The sequence below is a fragment of the Falco rusticolus genome, chromosome 2, assembly GCF_015220075.1.
Source record: "Falco rusticolus isolate bFalRus1 chromosome 2, bFalRus1.pri, whole genome shotgun sequence".
Lineage (NCBI taxonomy): Eukaryota > Metazoa > Chordata > Aves > Falconiformes > Falconidae > Falco > Falco rusticolus.
This window is the reverse complement of record NC_051188.1, coordinates 94,179,330-94,197,098: the sequence shown is the minus strand read 5'-3', so window position 1 is coordinate 94,197,098 and position 17,769 is coordinate 94,179,330. Positions and strand designations below refer to the sequence as shown.

At 38.7% G+C, this 17,769-nt stretch overlaps 1 protein-coding gene across 1 annotated transcript in view; it reads left to right on the top strand.

The window, feature by feature from the left end:
* Positions 1-11,808, top strand: part of EGFL6 (EGF like domain multiple 6) — a 43,985-nt gene extending 32,177 nt beyond the window's left edge. The window contains exons 9-12 of the mRNA XM_037378564.1: positions 6,222-6,302; positions 8,262-8,348; positions 9,713-9,978; positions 11,136-11,808. Of these exons, the coding sequence (XP_037234461.1) occupies positions 6,222-6,302; positions 8,262-8,348; positions 9,713-9,978; positions 11,136-11,231 (530 nt within the window). The 3' untranslated portion in view covers positions 11,232-11,808. The remainder of the gene's footprint in view (positions 1-6,221; positions 6,303-8,261; positions 8,349-9,712; positions 9,979-11,135) is intronic.
* The last annotated feature ends 5,961 nt before the right edge of the window (positions 11,809-17,769 follow it).

Sequence of the window (17,769 nt, the reverse complement as noted above, 5' to 3'; positions counted from 1 at the left end):
TTTGCCTGCACTGTCATTGTTCCAGTCACATTTGTCTGAATTTTCCATTATTGGTATAAGGGATTTATATGATGAACATGCTAGAGAGATTTTATTTTGCCAGGGGATACTGGCAGAAGGTTGGTGTGCTTCGTGATACAGGGATACCAGTATGCCCCAGATGTACTTTCATTAAGTATGTGAATTCTGTATTATTTATGGCGTTCTTGTTTGATACCAACTATGTAGAGGACTTAAGGCATTGTGTCATTCACATTTTTCTTTCAGGATAGGTTGCATATATTAATTGTGTTTCCTTTCCTTTAAAATTTTCATATGCTATACTTGATCCTTGTTATTATAAAAATTCAGTCACGATTGAGGCACTTAATTGCTTGAACATTTGGCTTTAAAAACACTTTAATTTTTAATGATACTGAGTGATCTTTTGGAGTACATCTTTAACTCAGACGTACAGCTTGTAAATTTACACATTGGCTTTTTGCCCCCTCTGCTGACGTCTATTCAGCAGTGATTCCGTTACTAACCCATTAAGTTCCTCCATATAATCCTCTCAGTTCACATAGTATCTGTGTTTTGTTATTAATATTGATATTGTTTTTCTTCCAGGGAGAGTACTTAATTAGGAAAATGGGTAGATCACACTTTTTAGAGATGTTAATTAGTATTTTTAAATTCATGTATTATTTTATCATAGTAGTTTTACTACATAATAAATACATAAGGAGCCACAGAAAAATACTGTAGAGAAAAAGGGAATTATTATATGGAAAGGGAATTTATTAAAATAGACCAACTATCAAAATAAAGGACCTTTGTGAAAACTATTACTCACAGGGTTTTTTAAAAACAGAATATTAAAGACAGTGAAGCCCCCAGCATTTAAGAAATGTCAAAAATTAATCTGTGAAAACATATTTTTCTTCTTATATTGTTATACCTTATGATACTGCCTGTAATGACTTTAAATGACTGTTTTCCATGGGATCCCTACCTTGTTCAGTGTGAAGGAAGGACCTGTCCTGCTGTGAAAGGTGCAGTTTAAAAAGTAGGACTCTGTGTCCTATTGATGGCAAAAATTGCAGATGTATAGAAAATAAGAGTAAACCAAAGTATTGGAAAGCTGCTTACTGTGTGAGAAATGTCCTTTCTATACAGGGAAGGAGACACAGAGAGGTGGAACAAAGTGCTTGGTTATATAGGCAGTGACTGTACAGATGTCTCCAGACTCAAGCTAGAGGTGAACCCTGTCATTTTCTAACATTTCAGTGCTTTTCATGTACCATTTGTAATCCAGAATGGTATTGCTAACTGGAACTAAATTCCATATTCTGTACTCTTATCAGTTTATGAAACTCATATCGTGCTTAAAACACTCCTATAGTATCATGTAGCCAGCTGTGTTCATTACAGAGCCTCTTCCTTTGATAGCACCAAGAATGAGAAAAAGGTTTTGGATTATTATTTGGCAGTAGTAAAAGTGGACTGTTTCCCTTACAGGTTCTAGGCTCTTAATTCTGAACAAGAGCACTCTCTCAGATAATGAGGATATTTGCTCTTAATCTTATTCTTTTCTGATAATTAGACCACTGTGTGAGTAAATAATGTTCAGACAGCTCAGTCCACAGCTATAGATAAAAGTCTCAAAAGATGTCAGACATCTGGCAAATGTAATTCTTTCAGAGGAGGATGTGGTAGCACAGATGTGGCATATTCCTTTGAGTCTGACATAGTGATATACTGCATATATGAGAAGCTAGTCTTCATTTTACTACCTCTTATATTCTGCTTGATTTTTTTACAGTGCCCACTCTGGTTTTCTGGGGTTTTTTTATGGGCTTTGAACATCAGAGAGCAGTGTTAGAAAGACAGTGAGTACCATTTTTGTGAGAGTCCCCACATGCTGCAGTTTCAGGCACTTCAGAAATTCTGTTGCCCACAACTAACACACTTAAATACATACGTGCTTGTATTCTGCTATATAACTGTTCCTCCAATATAGCTGCCTCAGCAAGAGCTCAATGTGATGCCATAGATGATTTATTAGAAACACAGTCCCACTAACAGGGAAAAAAAAGGAATTAAAGCTTTAAGGATAGCACATGCATTACTGCAGATAAATAGAAGGTTACTTCCAAGCTATAAACCAAGCCATGTTTTTCAGACAAAAATGTCATTTCCAAATGCAGTATAAATAATTTTATATACAGCTGTTGGGAAAGCAGAGAGGTGAAACCAAGTGCATATAAAGGAGAATTTATCAGTGTTTCAGTAAGCTCCATTAGCACCACAGCCACTTAGCAGTTGCTTACCAGTGCTTTTGTACTCTTTCTGAAGGGTGCCCATAAAACAGTGTTCCACAGACCTATTCTACTGAGCTTCTGCTTGTTAGGTTTGGGGGTTTAGCTGGGTTTTTTTGCTTTTTTTACTTTGAACCTTTTAATGTTGCAGTTTAGTCCAAACAGCACTTTTCCAGATGTGCTCCTGAAGCTTCCTATTGCTTTCACGAGCTCATTGGCCCTTATTTTGACTTACAGACCAAGTTGAGGGTCTGTCTGCCTGGTACTTTTCAGGCGGACCTAAGCTTGCTCCAGTTGTGCTCCAAGCAAGCCAGGTGCAAGCCAGCTCCAAACAAGAAGTTACATAGTCAAGAGTTGGTGCAACTGGCAGACCAGTGCTAACAAACCTGTTTGGCAGGCAGAGTGAACTGGTGTCTGCCTGCATTTCTAGGAGGACACTGCTGTGCACTGTATGAAAGGATATGCTTGAACCTAACTAACTGTTTTGCTATATCTTGTAGTAGCAGTCCACTATCCTCCTTTACTTCGCTATCTAAAGGTCCCCAGACAAGGGGCTCTCAAATCTCATCTATGTCATTATGCGCAGCACTCCTTGTAAGCCTGGTGTTTTTAAAGTGGAATTCTAGTTTCATGTATAAATTTGTTTCTAGATCCCCTTCGTGGCACTTTATTTAGGCACATTTATACTAGAACAGTGTCTCAATGCTTCTTTTCAGCACTACTTTCTCATTTTCTGAGGTTATTGTTAAGAAGCATTTCCACGATTGCATACATCCCCAGTAGTTTCAGAGTTGCTTTATGAGTCCTGTTATTTTTTAGGGAAGTACTTCCAGCCAGATAGAGCTGGCTGGGGCTGTTCTGTTTTGCAGAAGGTCTCTTTCCTTGCGGCAGTTCTTGATAATATAATACAACTGACAAACCACATCTAACATGTCTCAGAGGTTCTTACTCCTCAGAACAGGGGAAATACTTAGATACATGTTGCAGGTAGCAACACTGAATTTCTTGCAGATGTAAGAACCTGTGTCAGCAGTAAGGTGGCTGTTCTCAGGACCAGAACATCACCAATTTATTTATGGCCAGCTCATCGCAGACATTCATAGACACAACTCGTATGGAAATCGGTGGTAGTTAGTTACCTCTGAAGGTAACTCTGAAGACCAGGGCATTAGTTCTCTCTGCCACTAATTCCTGCTCTTAATATCAACCCATCTTACCATATAAGAGTATCATGGTGACATCAACAGTTAAAAATGTATGGCACCATGATATGAAGAGTTTTATATGCAGAGATTATATAGTAGATAGTGCTGCAGATAAGTACATGGGTGGGCACCAGCAGTCCAGGAGGAAGGATAGACTCAGCTGTGCCTAAAGTAGGATGTTATGTGAGCTTTTGTTTTTCTTCGAGTATGTTCTTAGGGAATGTAAGACAAGGCCTGCCTTTCTGCAAGTACCACTTGACAGCAGAAGAGCTGAAAAGAGAAATCCTGCCTCCTGCCTAGTACTTAGGAGGGGGTAGACTCTGGATCCTGGCTATGTCCAGTGATGGTCTGATGTAAAAGGCAGGCACATTCCAAGAAGTAAGGTTTCTTGGAAACCTTTCTGTAAGCTGTAGCTTACGGTTTCTTATAATACACAGCTGGTATCTTCCAGTAAGTGGAGAACCTGAGTGTAATGCCTAACACTGAAAACAAAAATAGATTTGGATACAAAATTTGGCTCTTTTTATGTGCATGACAGTTCTTCACTTGAAGCATCTGCAGCACTCAGCTACACCTGCATGTATATCCCTCAAAAGAATTCAAGTGTAATTCAATAACTCAATAAATAAATCATTCTGGCAGCTGCTGTGTTCTGTTAAATCACTCCACTCTTTCCAGAACTGATCATATTTTAATAGCTCTCTTCGTTTTGGCAAGAGTTTTCACAGCCTCAGCCTCTTTCACTAAGCGTGAGGCCAAGTTTATGGCATGACAGTAAACTTAACACCTAATCTCTATGTGCCTGTTCCTAAATGTGTGTATGTAGACATATATTAATTTGGAGAAAGATACATCAGTCCTTGCCTTAAGTAAGAATATTATCCAGGTGATCTAAGCAATGGTCTGGGTGAGGGGAAGGCTGCAAGGGCAACAAGAGGGGACACGCTCCTGGCAATTCATCAGAAAGCTCGTAAGATTGCATGAGTCTCCTTTCTCAGCTTAATTCAGCACCTCAGGAAGTGCCTCCAGGGCCTCTTCATTAGTATGTTTTCTCTGGTGTACACACAGCAATTTTTGACAGTTTTGAAGAAGAGGAAAGGTTAAGTAGATGGCATAGTTTTTATAGTGCTAGGAGGCTCTGGATTGTAGTGGGTTTTAAGTATATTCTTAAAATTGAGTATGTGTTTATGACTGCGAATATGCTGGAGCATTTCAGTGGAAAGCCCTAGCTCAGTGGAACTCATGGGAGCAAACTCCCCTCTGAACAAATAAATGTGCGTGCACGTGAAAGTAATGACTTTAAAATATTTGGCATTTGTGACTTTCTGATAGCATGTATGTTGATACAGTGCGGAGTAGGGAAAAGTAATTTCTGTTTCCATAGCTGGCACTATTCCAATCATCTGGCAGTGCTGAGGAAGCCTGAGCTTTCCTTAGCACTGCTGCCCACATGATGTGGCTGAAAAGTGAACTTCAGTCTGCCAGGCCTTCCACTAACACCTTTTGTAAGCAGTAATCCAAAGGATCCTCCCTCACTCCTCCTGTAAAATGGCACATTTAAGCTGTTTTCATAGGTTTGTATGCATATATCATAGGTATCATCTGCATATGTGTTTGCAAAGGATAGAATCCTCTGCCAGTGAAAGCAGCCTTTCCCTTTATCTCATGTGGGATTAGTTACCTACACAGGCTCTGCACAAAGAAGTCGAGATTATCGAGTGCACTTCTCTATTAATCACTTAAAATAGTACAAAAGAAGCTCAGTCATAGAATTTTTAAAATACTTAGAGTATTTTAGAGTAAGTAAGAGTTTGCAAGCTTCTGTATCTTCGTAGCTTATCAGACAAGGGAGGTTTTGCCTTGGTCTCTTGCATCTGCTGCTGAAAAATAGTGCTTCTTGAGTAACTCCTTTAGGTCAGTATCGTAGAGAATGCACATTGACTGTACTGCTACACTGACTCTTCCAGTTTGGCACAAGACACATCAACCAGTTTTTTACAAAGGAACTTATTCAGGGGTTTCCACCAGGACTGGTTATCAAAACATCAGGCTGTGCTTGCCAGCTGTTGCAGGGAGGGTGAGGAAGAGGTAGAGCAGTCACTGTGCCCTTCCTTCCCAACAGGCATCAGAGTTTACCAGGTTTGCAGGACAGCATGTACCCCAGCAGAGTACAGCTTCAGAAAAATAATTTCCTGGGAATTCTGTTACAGTAGCACCAGGTATCACTCACCTGAATACAGAGCTGCAGGCCTTTGATCCCCCAATGTTTATGACATTTACAAAGTCTCTGACATTACCCAATTTTTGAGGCTGCTGTTGGCAAAGTGCTGCCAAGCCACTGAGTTGTTGACTTCACTGTCTGGTAGAGTTCAAGTACTTTGATCATTAGTTGAAGTTTTGTAGCAAGAAAGTAGATCACCACGCCAAAGAAAGATCATGTTCCACATTTTATGACCTTGTGAATCTTGTAACTCCATTGCCCACAGCTTAGAAGGCACAGTGCTGTGCAAAACAGCAGTTTAAATAAAGTTTTAAAATTCAGAGTTAGTATCTAACTGGGGTTAGGAATGCGAATTTGGTGGTGGGGTGGAAAACACATACGTTGAGTTATTTAAATAAACGATGGCAAATTATGATACTTCCTTGGTATAAAGGGATAAAGTTCCATTTTCTGTTCCTGTGATGACTCAGCAACTTGACAAGTTGTTTTCCCTAGTTCCCAAGGTGAAAGAAGCAGCTGCTTTCAGCCCTCTTTTGGCACAGAGGAAGGTTCCAGTGTCAAGACCAGAGCAAGAAGGTAGATTATTTTTATTCCACAGTATTCATTTTCCTGTGTATTATGTGTTTTCATGACAACCTATATTAGCTAAGGCAGAACCAGTTTAAAAGCCTTTAACATAAAACAAAGGTTTGATGAGCGTGTTAGAGACAGTATCTGGCCAAACCATTCTGCCAGTTCCAATGTAAGAAGCCAGTCTTATGTCCTATTCAGAACATACATTCAAAACATTAAAAAAAATCAATTAAAATTTAATTAATTTAATTAAAAATTAAATACAAGTTTATAACAATGTATAGAAAGTTCCACCACATTGAAAATTGACTTGCAATTGAATTTCACTTGATTTATTTCACAGTCATGAAAAAATAATTTCTGTTGTCTATAAAATGAAACCATGATTAGAAGAGTGTTGCATAGTATGTAACAATATGCCAATGTCCTTCAGCGATATTCTCTTGGTTTTTCTCCTGGTCCTCTGTCAGAAGTCAATAGGAATCTCCCCTGAACAAGACTGAAGTATTTACCCTGAATCTTAAATAGCCTGGCTGTGAATTTATTATGGTTCCCAATTCATACCAGTAAGTCCTGTGGATATCAGAGTAAGATAAATCTGCTCTTTCTCATGTTAAAGAATTGTTACAAAATCAGTCAGGAGAGCGTATAAGGTCCAAGACTTGTCCATTTATGTACACAACTTAAGCTTCTGCCGTGCCTTAGGAAACTGCTTCACACACTTTCAAACAGAAAACTTCACTGCCTGTTTGGAACTGTAACAGGCTGTAGGGTGGCTCTCATCAAAGCAGAATATAAAGGCAGGTCAAAGAGCACTCCCTCTCTCCTGGTGAGAAACAGTTTGCCTGTGATGGGCAGAATCATGAAGCTGACTATAAGGACCTGCTTATGAGAACCACAGAAAAAAGCAGAAATCAAAAGGAGGGGACTGAGGGATCATACTGAGCTGATGCATTTACAGGGCAGCAGCATCCTCCTGGGGAGTTACCAGCCAAGTAGGCAAGGGCTGAAATGCTGGGATTGTCTGTAGCTGAGATTATTTTTAGAACAAGGTAGGTTTCACCCAAAACCAATCCACAAATGCTTCCAAAACTTAAAGAAAACAGAATAGACAGATGTGCTGTCTGATGTTAAGGATAAGATACTGGAGTTTTTCCAATTCAGGAAGCAGTAGTCTCGGAAACAATGGATTTATACAGTAAAGCTCTCTAAATGCCATGTACTGCACTTCTCTGTCTCATGATATAATACATGAAAATATTAAGGATGCTTCTTTCTGCGGAAATTCAGATGGCTGATGTATTATTCTTAATCTGATCTGTAATGCTTGCATTGCACAGTGTTTTTTTCTTTGTGTACATAATGCTTTTAATCTGCACAGTCAGGAAGGCTGTGGTGTGCTCTGGGTGACACCCTTTTTCATGTGCTCTAAATGTCAACTGGTTTGGGCTATTATGAGTATCAACTACTGATGCAAAGGAGTCCTGTCATGGAAGGCCATCTTCTCAGTTTCGATGGATAGAGCTGGAGCTTGCGCATCTCAGCTGATTACAACTACAGCAGTGTAACAAATGGAGAGAGGAAAGCTCTAAAGCTGGCAGATCTCAAATGATTTATGATGGTAGAGTTCAAAACTAATGCCTCCAACTATACCTGGCAGTCAGCACATGCTCACTATACAGAAGTCACAGCATATAAACTCATGTGCAGATAGGAGATTAGCAGTAAAAAGACACAACAGATTTTTCTGTGAGTTAAAAGAAAGAATTGCTACATAAATTCTGATGTTTTCGTTTTTTGCAATTTAATCTAGGTCAATACTATCTGAACTTAGATTGTAGGTAATTTTAGAATGGCCTATACATTAATAACTGGGTGAATAAAGAGCAAATTATTTTTATCAGTACTTATAATACAGTGCTCCTTTTATCTCTGAGTCTCCATTGCCATTTTTTTTTCCAGTTGATTGCAGCTTCAGTCGAGGGGTTTGCGACTGGAAACAAGACACTGATGATGACTTTGACTGGAATCCTGCTGATCGAGATAGAGGTATTTAAATATCTGTCCTCTGCTATGCTTTGATTTGATGGCTCACCCCCTGCAAAAAAAAGAGGGATGGAGGGAAAACCAGAATCAAGATAGCTTTCCTATTAGTCGGTTATCTTTATAAAAGAAAAAAGGAGGTAAAGAATGCTGGGAGTGGAAATTGTTTCTTTGAAATACCCAGTGGCAACTGGTAATCAAGAACGTATTTCAACACACACAAATCAAAAGATGAGAAAAATTATTAGAATATAACTGTTCAGAACTGCAAGGTACAAAGCAATGGAAGCTTTATTAGTTACACATTGTGTCTCTGCAAGACTGCTGGAGCATTTAACCACACATCTGCCATTTAGATGGATGTGGCAGTGCAGTCACTGAAAATGGCTTAGACAGCGCTGTCATAACTGGTCAGAAATCTCAAGCTCTGCAACACCAAACTAGTGACAGCATTCCTCAGAATGAGCCAAAGGCAGGGGCTATTCAAGGACAACCAATACCTGACCTGGTACCAATAGCAGGCCTCCTAAAACACGAGAAAGAGCTCCACAACTGCAATGTGCAGCCTCTGTGCAGGTGTACATAAAAAAGTGTTGCTGAAGAAACTTGTTTGACACGGTATCTCTTCCCTGTGAGACAGGAAATGTTGCAGAAGTTGCTGCAGTAGGGACCAGTGGATCCTGCGGATCCTACAGGCCACTTGCACCAATTCCTACACACACATTCTCTCCCTCTTCCCTCACAGTCTTTCCATCTCAGTCTTTCTTCACTAATCCTTCCTCTCCTGCTCCAAATCCCCAAGTCCCTTCTCTGTGCTGTCACTTCCAGGAAGAACTTACCCTGACTTTACCCCATCTCCCCAAACTTACACCTGCTGATTATGACTTCATTTATAGGCCCAGATGTTTTATCCCTTTATCACTTTGTCTGTCTATGTCATTTCATTGGCTCTTCAGGATTTGGGGAATAAGCTATCAGTTCCTTTATGAGTTTGTCACCACTGCAGAGGACATTGGAGAGAGTATTGAGTTAGCTCAAGTACTGGAAATGGTCTGATCACAGAGGCACAGCAGCATGTTTCAGGCTGTTGCATTTGAAAAACCAAGATGGTTTTGCCTTTGAAAGACAGTGCAAGGAAGAATGACTGTGATTGCTAGTGAAATATGAACTCCTGTCCTCTGTAAACTGATCTGACTTCCAACAGTACAAGCTTTTTCCTTGCAAAGTACACTCCCTGCTGCTTTTCTCCAGTCTTTTAAATTTCTCAAGTAACACAGCTTCCATGTATTTTCTTTGCAAATATGTATTCAGTTTGCTAATATATACCACACGTCGATTACAAATGCATTTTCCTTTTTTTTTGTTACGAGGTGATGGGTACTACATGGCAGTTCCAGCTTTTGTGGGGCACAAGAAGGATACGGGGCGTCTAAAACTTCTCCTCACTGACCTCAAGCCAAAGAGCAGCTACTGCTTGATTTTCAGTTATCGGCTTGCTGGTGAGAGAGTGGGGAAACTCCGAGTGTTTCTGACAGGCAAAAAGCATGCTCCTGTCTGGGAGCAGAACAAAGGAAAAGATGAAAGGTGGAGAACTGGAAAAATAGAGATATTTCAGGGGGCTGAAACAACCAACAGTGTAAGTATAATTCAATTTATAAGCCAACTACCATAACCATCACAACAGCTTAATTTCCTAATCCTTAAGTGTTCCACCAGCTGTTTTAGAGGCATCACTTACTGGCAACTGAAAGGCATATCTGAAATGGGCAACAGGAACACACACTTTAGGAGGCAGAAAAGTTACTATCTAGCTGTAATTTCAGAACTGAGTTGTCCCAGTTGGTTAGGACACTGATGACAGTAATCTTGTCATTATGTAAAAAACTGCATCAGATCATAAATCAACACAAGCAGTCAAAATCTCTCCTTAATAAATATCTCATGCAACAGAAGCATATATACATGCCTGGAAAAATGGAAATTTTCTGTTTCATAGAAGAGCATGCTCTCAAACCACACTAAACCAGACCATGAGAGCAAAAGGAAATGTCATGTATAATCAACCGCGGGCAATCACCTTAGGAGCAGGACATACTAGCCAACAGGGAACACTACACTGATGTATGCCTGGAAACTGCCCCAATCAGGACTTCATCAAGTTTCCCCATGAAATTCTGACTTACATTTATGTGACTGAACATTTTCAGTGCTATGTAAAGGCTTCTGCTGAACGCTCTGAGTATAGATGAAATGCAAGCCCTTTTCAAGGTTCTTTGCACTGCTGGAATGATGTAGAAAAGCCCTTACGTAAGTGAGAATCAGATTATAAAAAGCCAGGCATCCTATTCATAAAAATGAACCTACTCTCTCTATATAGTATACATACTATACTGTATATATACATACTATATAAAACAGAGAGTAAATAGATACATATTATATCCACCCAAAACCTAAGGATCCAAATAGATTGAACAGAAGTGCACTAACATCACATACTGTGATGAAACTACATTCTTGTAATAGGATTTCACTCAATTTGCATTTTTTTTTGTACAATGAAAATAAGTAATCTTATTAAAGGAATCCATTTGGTATTTTAAATCTGTGCAGAGGATTATAAGTTTATTTCAAATAATACACAGAAACTCTAAAAATCACAAGGATTTAAGTCATTAAATCCTGTATTGTGATAAAACATTCTTCACATATAGCATTATAACTAATTAAGGGTTGCTAAATGGTTGGATAAACTACATCTTCACTGTTAATACATCTCTTTTCTTATGCCAGGTCACTTTCGAATCGGAACGTGGGAAAGGCAAAACTGGAGAAATTGGAGTGGACAACGTTATACTAATTTCTGGTCTGTGTCCAGAAGATACCTGATAATGGATATTTGAGTATACTAGATTTAATCCTGGTTTTAATATTTGCCTTACTAGTAGTGTATTTTTATATGATTTTCTTTATAAAAAGAACAAAACCATAAAAACTGTGCCTTGAAATTAATGCAGCAATGCAAACAGAAAAACTGACATGCAAGATGCAGAGTACACTTTTTAATGAGTTATTCTAATTCTAATACATGCTTTGAGTGTAGCACTACTGTATTTTATAATTCAAGGTCAGGGTTTCTAAAGTATTATTTGTCTAGCTTTTTTACAATTTCTACATGCTTTTATTCCTTGAAGTTATTTTCACAGCTGTTCTTAAGTCTTCTATTTCCTATCTTGTACTCCACAAGAGCATAAAGCAGTATTCAAGAGAATGTTACTACTTCTGGTGACGTCATTTTAACTTCTTACTTAGTGTGTAGATATTCAATCTGTTCAACAAGTAAGAAGAAAGGGGAGCTTTATTTCCTTCTTGACGAAGCTAAGCAAATTGTAAGTGAAGTCATGTGTTTGAGGGATATTTTCATTACTAATAAAGTATGTGAAATACCTTGTTTGTCATCAGTATCTTTGAGTTACACAAATCACTGTTTAGAAATGATCCCTTTATAGCTTTATAAGCATTTAATGTTCACCATTAACTGGCACTGAAAAAAAGAACAAAAAGAATGCCCCATTATTAGTACTTAAGAAGCTTCACATTATGTAGTGACTTCCAGGAACAAATTGGTTCCTGCTGGATTGCAGGCCTACCTTACCCCACAGGGGTGTGAAAGAATGGTTTTCATTTTCCAGTAGACAGTACAACCTAGTGACCACACAATAAGGCTTCTTCTTACACAACTGGAAAAACATCTTTGTCATAAGTTCCTTCATCTCCCTTCAAACTTCAGCAAAAGAGATGGAGACTCCACCATCCACAGGAGCAGGAAGTGATCAGAACCTTCTCCCACAAACTAGGAGCTGCCATCCCCACCACACTTGCCCATGCACACACACACATATATGTACACACGCACAGACATGTTTAAGGAGGGTCTAGAATCCAGGTTCCACCTTTTCTGAAAAGAAGTTGAATGACAGTGCTGTGGAGGACAAGACCATCTTCTTGCATCTTGTGATCTCTTCTAAAAGTACCTAATGGTCTGAATCCCAAGAGGACAGCGATGCCCATGGAGAAGGCCTGGTTCAGGCAATGCTCAGTTAAACTTGCATGCATACATTTTCTTCTTGGTTAGCTCTATGTACCCCCTGCTAGGCTGACTGCTCACTGTTTATTATTAATGACACTTTATTTCTTGTATGAAGAAGGAGACATCCAATTGAATACAGTTTTATAAAGAAACCTGAAGAATTTTTAATAAAAAACATCTACAAAAATTCAAACTATTTGAACTGCACCTGTGAAGCAAGTCAGGGATGCTTGAGATGTTTCTAGTTGAAACACAGTATTTTTGTACTTTGCACTCAGCTGAGGAAAGGGTAAGCAAGATTGGAAATGCCTGTAAAGTTTAAAATAACTATGTAATCAGGAAATGCTTGTTCTTTATTAAAACTGAGTTGTGTTACAAAACAAGTGCTCCAAGAACTGTACATGGACTTCAGCTTTGACATACGGATTTGTTTCCTGGTGTTTTTGGAGGTGCTAAGGAAATTACAGAATAAAGACTTGAGGAAACCAAACTATCTTTAATCTCAGGGCAAAGACTCTGGGAGTTTTGAAATGAGAGGAAAGTTCCCTCAGCAGTGGATCAGACGCTGACTGTGATCTCAGGATGCCTGAAGAACCTGGTCACAATAAGGCAGAAAAGAGAAACAAGTATTTTTCTGGACTCACTCCTTGTCTGACTCTCTGAAGTTGAACTACCCTTACTGAAGATCAAGAAAATGAAAGATCAAATTTATTGAAATATTTTTTTGTGTCAAACAGCAATTATTTACACATGCACAATACCCCTAAAGCTTAAGAATCATTACAGTCTTGAGCATTACAGTGCAAATGATATATTTGAATATGTATGTGGAACAAATCAAGTCCGTCTAAAAAAGTTCAGCTAGACATTTCTTGCATGTGCAGTTATTTGGCATGGAAAGATAAATACTGCCTATGGAAGGCATAATATCTAAAGGTTATACATCTAATATTGTGTATTGTGGTCAATACACAAACAATAGAGAGTAAACACAATGAACAGTCTGATATGGAGCCAGATATACTGATATTTATTCATTGTTGGCTGAATCACAGCCCACCATGAATCATGACTGTGACAGTTACTTTAGTAGTAGCATTCCATCCAAAAGACAAGATGGAAAGATTTTCCTTTTCATGGAACAAGTAAGAAAATTATTTGCGTAGATCAGTACAAACTGCAGTAGCTGCCATAAAGCTTTCTGTAGTAGATGCAGAAGTTGTTTCTCCTTTGTTTGCAATAGATTGTCAGACACAAGATATCTTGCATCACAGCAGATCATAAAAATAATTCTAGCATAAGATCTGAAGAGCAAAACTGAAACCCTTTTTGTTGTGAATAAATTCAAAGATAGCTTCTGCAGAGGCAACAAAATAAATCCGTTATGTATAGATATTCATATACACCACATCAGTGCATCAGCAAATTAACTGGCATTGTTTGCAACATTCATTCAAAAGATGCAACTGCTCAGAGCAAAAGCTACATGTTTCTACATCAAATGAAAACAGTTAAAGGGCATATTATACCCATAGTCATCAATGCCTCCGAATGTTCCTGACAGTTTTCCACTACTGTGAAATGTGAAATCGTTATCTGCTTGATTATTTTAGACAGCAAGGAAACTGCACTGGTAGTATTTGAAAATGTCACAAGTATGCTATAATCAAGTGGCTTGAACTTTGATATAATTTGCAACCCTTAAGTCTGATAATAAACTTTGGAGACAGTACTCTGCCTGCACGTTAATGTAAAAAATGAGCTTCTAGCTAATTACCCAAATCTATATGACATCCTTCAAAAAATACTCAACAGATGTGATCACTTAATCTTGAAGGCTGAATAACAAAGGTTTCAATCACTTCTTCAACTGCCAAAAGAATTAAAGGAGACATTTAATTTTGTCAGCCATGAATACATGGAAATGCAGAGGCATGTTCCCACAAGATCATTATCTTGTAACCTGCAATTGAAAGGAACTTAAAACATTTTCCAGTTATTAGATGTTATTTTTAAACATTATATAAGGATTCCCCACTGCAATTTTTAAGGATCATAAAGATGAAGGTAATGAAGCGATGCTTTCAATGACTGATTGCCACTCATATTTACTTCATAACTGATATTTTTTAGGACAGTCATACACCTGCATGTACTGGAGGTATTGAAATTCATGACAATATATTAATGAAAAGGTAAATAACAAGAAAGTGCAGGTAATAATTTATTTGGACATAATGTGAACTGTTAAATAAAAGCTCATCACAGCAAAAGATTTTTGATGGAAAAGAATTTCTAATTTTAATAGCTATTAACTTCTCAAATACCTGACTGTAAGGTTTGATTTCAACAACATTAGACATTCAGTCTCTCAGACCCTTCCCAATCCAAACCCCAGCTCTTCAGGAAGTGCACATTGTAGAACTATTGAGAGAACACTGATAATCTTAAGTTTTTATTTGGGGAATATTCAGTCTTCATTGATTCAGTAAGCATGAAAGCATGACTGAATGCTTTAGAAGGTTTTTCCACCGCCACCCCCCACCACCCTCTTTTTTTTTTTTAAGGAAATAGCATAATACTCTGTCTGAAAATCTCTCAATTTCTTAATATTTCTGTAATGCATTACATCAATTTCTATTTCAAATACACCCCTGAGAAGAATATTCTCCTTAGATAGACTTGATAAATCATCTTAATAGTGATCCTTTTAGGTCCTCAGATTAAAGCTAACTTTAATCCCACATTTAAAGTGTTTTATTAAGCCATTTTAAAATTAAAGTATTTCAAAGCTAAATATTATCTAGGAAAATACAATTTATGACAAACAATTTATGTATTTGACGCCAAAAGAAATAAGATCTGAATTAAAGGAAACAGCATTTCCCTAGACTTGCTTTAAAATAGCATTTCATTCTTTTTTCTTCATATACTTCTTTTTACTTCCATGCAAAGATTGTGCTTCTCCAGCAAGCTGGATGGTGTGCAGGAGCACTGAGTAACTCCACAGAAATGCTTTGCCAGGGCCCAGTTCCAAGCATTCCCTCAAATGATTCCCAGGCAGAGCTTGGGAGTCAAAGTGCTCCAGGAACCACTCCCAGGAAGCAGTCTGCATGCGGCAGCCCCATTTTTTGTAGCATAGAGGAGGAGGTGGCCTGTTCAGATTCTTCCTGTTTGTTCTGTACACAGACAATAGCAAAGTTAGCAGCTCATTCAGGACTTTAAATCTTCCAGAGCTGACTGCCTTGCTCCATTGCTTTCTGCTGGCTGTATAGGGGACATCGTGCTTAACTCTGATGCCCCAAATCTGTTGACTCAACTGGACACCTCTGCCAGGCAGTCAGTAAATCTGACTTAGGCAGATAAAGCAAGCAATTCAAATTTTGGCCTTTGATTTCAGGCTGATATCAGTTAAACATTAAATCTCTGTGTTTTGACTCACTGCAGTATTATAGTTTTCTTGCTATGGTTGATAGCTTAATATACATGATGGCATCAGGTTTCTCACCTGAAAACATGGCTCAATTTAGAACTACTTAATACCATAAAACCCCCAGAAGTCACAATGATAAAAAAACTTTGAGAAATACATGCTATAAAGTAATCAGAAACAATATATTTCAAAAACACCCCAAAACCCATTCTTCCCTCAAGCACTAATTTTATTCTAAATTAAGTACTGTTCACAGCAGACTTAAAAAGTGCTAGAGCAGATCCTGTACTCAAGAAAGCCACAGGTTCACTTACAGTGAATTACTCATTAGCATGACCTTCCTGTCCGGGATGTAAACACATGGCAGTCCTAATTTTCTTTGTCTTCTTTGAAACTGCCAGAATTTTAAAATAGTCACCTCTTCTAGAGGCAAGGGGGCACTTGTAGAATGGCCCAACTATTTGTGCTATTGAAAATGTTCAGTGGAAGTGTGAATAGCAAGGTGACAAAGTTTGCCTTCATGGTTCAAGTCAAACTAAAAGCTGTCTGCAAACATTCTTGTGATACTGAGTGACTGTGCAAGAAAATGGGATGGGCAAATTAATTGGGGGTGACTGCAAAGTAATGGACTAGGAATAAATAATCTTCTTTGTATCTGTATAGTCAGTGGCTCCAAATAGCTACTACCTCTAAGGCAAAATCATCTGAGAATGGCTGCATTTTCCTTTGAAATGCTCACTTGCACTGAAAAAAAATCCCCAAAAAAGCACACCAAGCATTTAAATGCCCCATGTTCCATAGTTCCCATATACTTTTCCCATATTTCCTGTACTGACATTGCTGTCCACCAGTTACTATTTCAAGAACACTGTATGTGTGTAAAAAACCACAGGGCTCACACAACAAATTTGTATTTGACTAACCAGCATCAGACTGGTTCACTGTGGATGTATATAACAGAAAAGGAGAGACAGAGATAACTGTTTATCTCAATTTATCTCAAGTTAAGTACTCTGTGCAGTACTTAACTGGGCAAGTTACTAGATGGCTTCATAACACTCTGCTGACTCTAGCAGAATTTTGCCACGGATCCTCCTGGTAATTCAATTTCATGTCTTCCTGGTCGTGTGATACTCCCACCATGTATTGGTACTACTACGAGGAGGAAAAGCCAGGAAACAAATAGGAAATATCTCTCATTAATGCTTCCAAGTCAACATTATGTGCATCATCCTCATTCTCTAAGCTCAGTACCTTCTAGCATTACAGAAAATGTACAGGGATCTCAGGACTGCTTCCTACCAACTGGCCCTCAGACAGGAGGCAGCTCATCTAAGGTATGCTTGACTTTCATCACTAGCAGAAATGCACAGAAAAGATGACTACTACAACAGCCACCTGCATGCAGTGTGCCATGCCACAGGATAGGACAGAAGCTTTGGCTTTGCAGTGAACAAAGATATGAAGGCATTATCCTCACTGTCATGGACTAGCTGATGGGTGACAGTCATATCTGCGTCCCACCCAGTGCCCAGGAACAAGCTGGAGTGAGTTTAACGTACAGTGGCCGGGGCACATGGAAATAAAACAGCATGAGCAGCCACAACAGGAGAGGTGAGCAGCATTACTGCCAACCAAGCTCATCCACCACCTGGTCCTGAAGGTTTTAGCTGATCACACAAAAGCAGCAGCAGTTCAAAGCTGGCCTAAGGAAATCCAGGCCTGATCCAACTCCCTCTCAAAACTGGATCAGAGCCTAAAAACATGAAAGTGACTGTTGAAATGAACAGCCACCCAAGAAGTCTTTCTATGTGTGAATGAACACGCTCCAAATGCTGTGAGGGGAAGTACTCTCACAAAATGAAATCTGTCACAGTCCCGAAGTACAGCCCAATTATTGGATT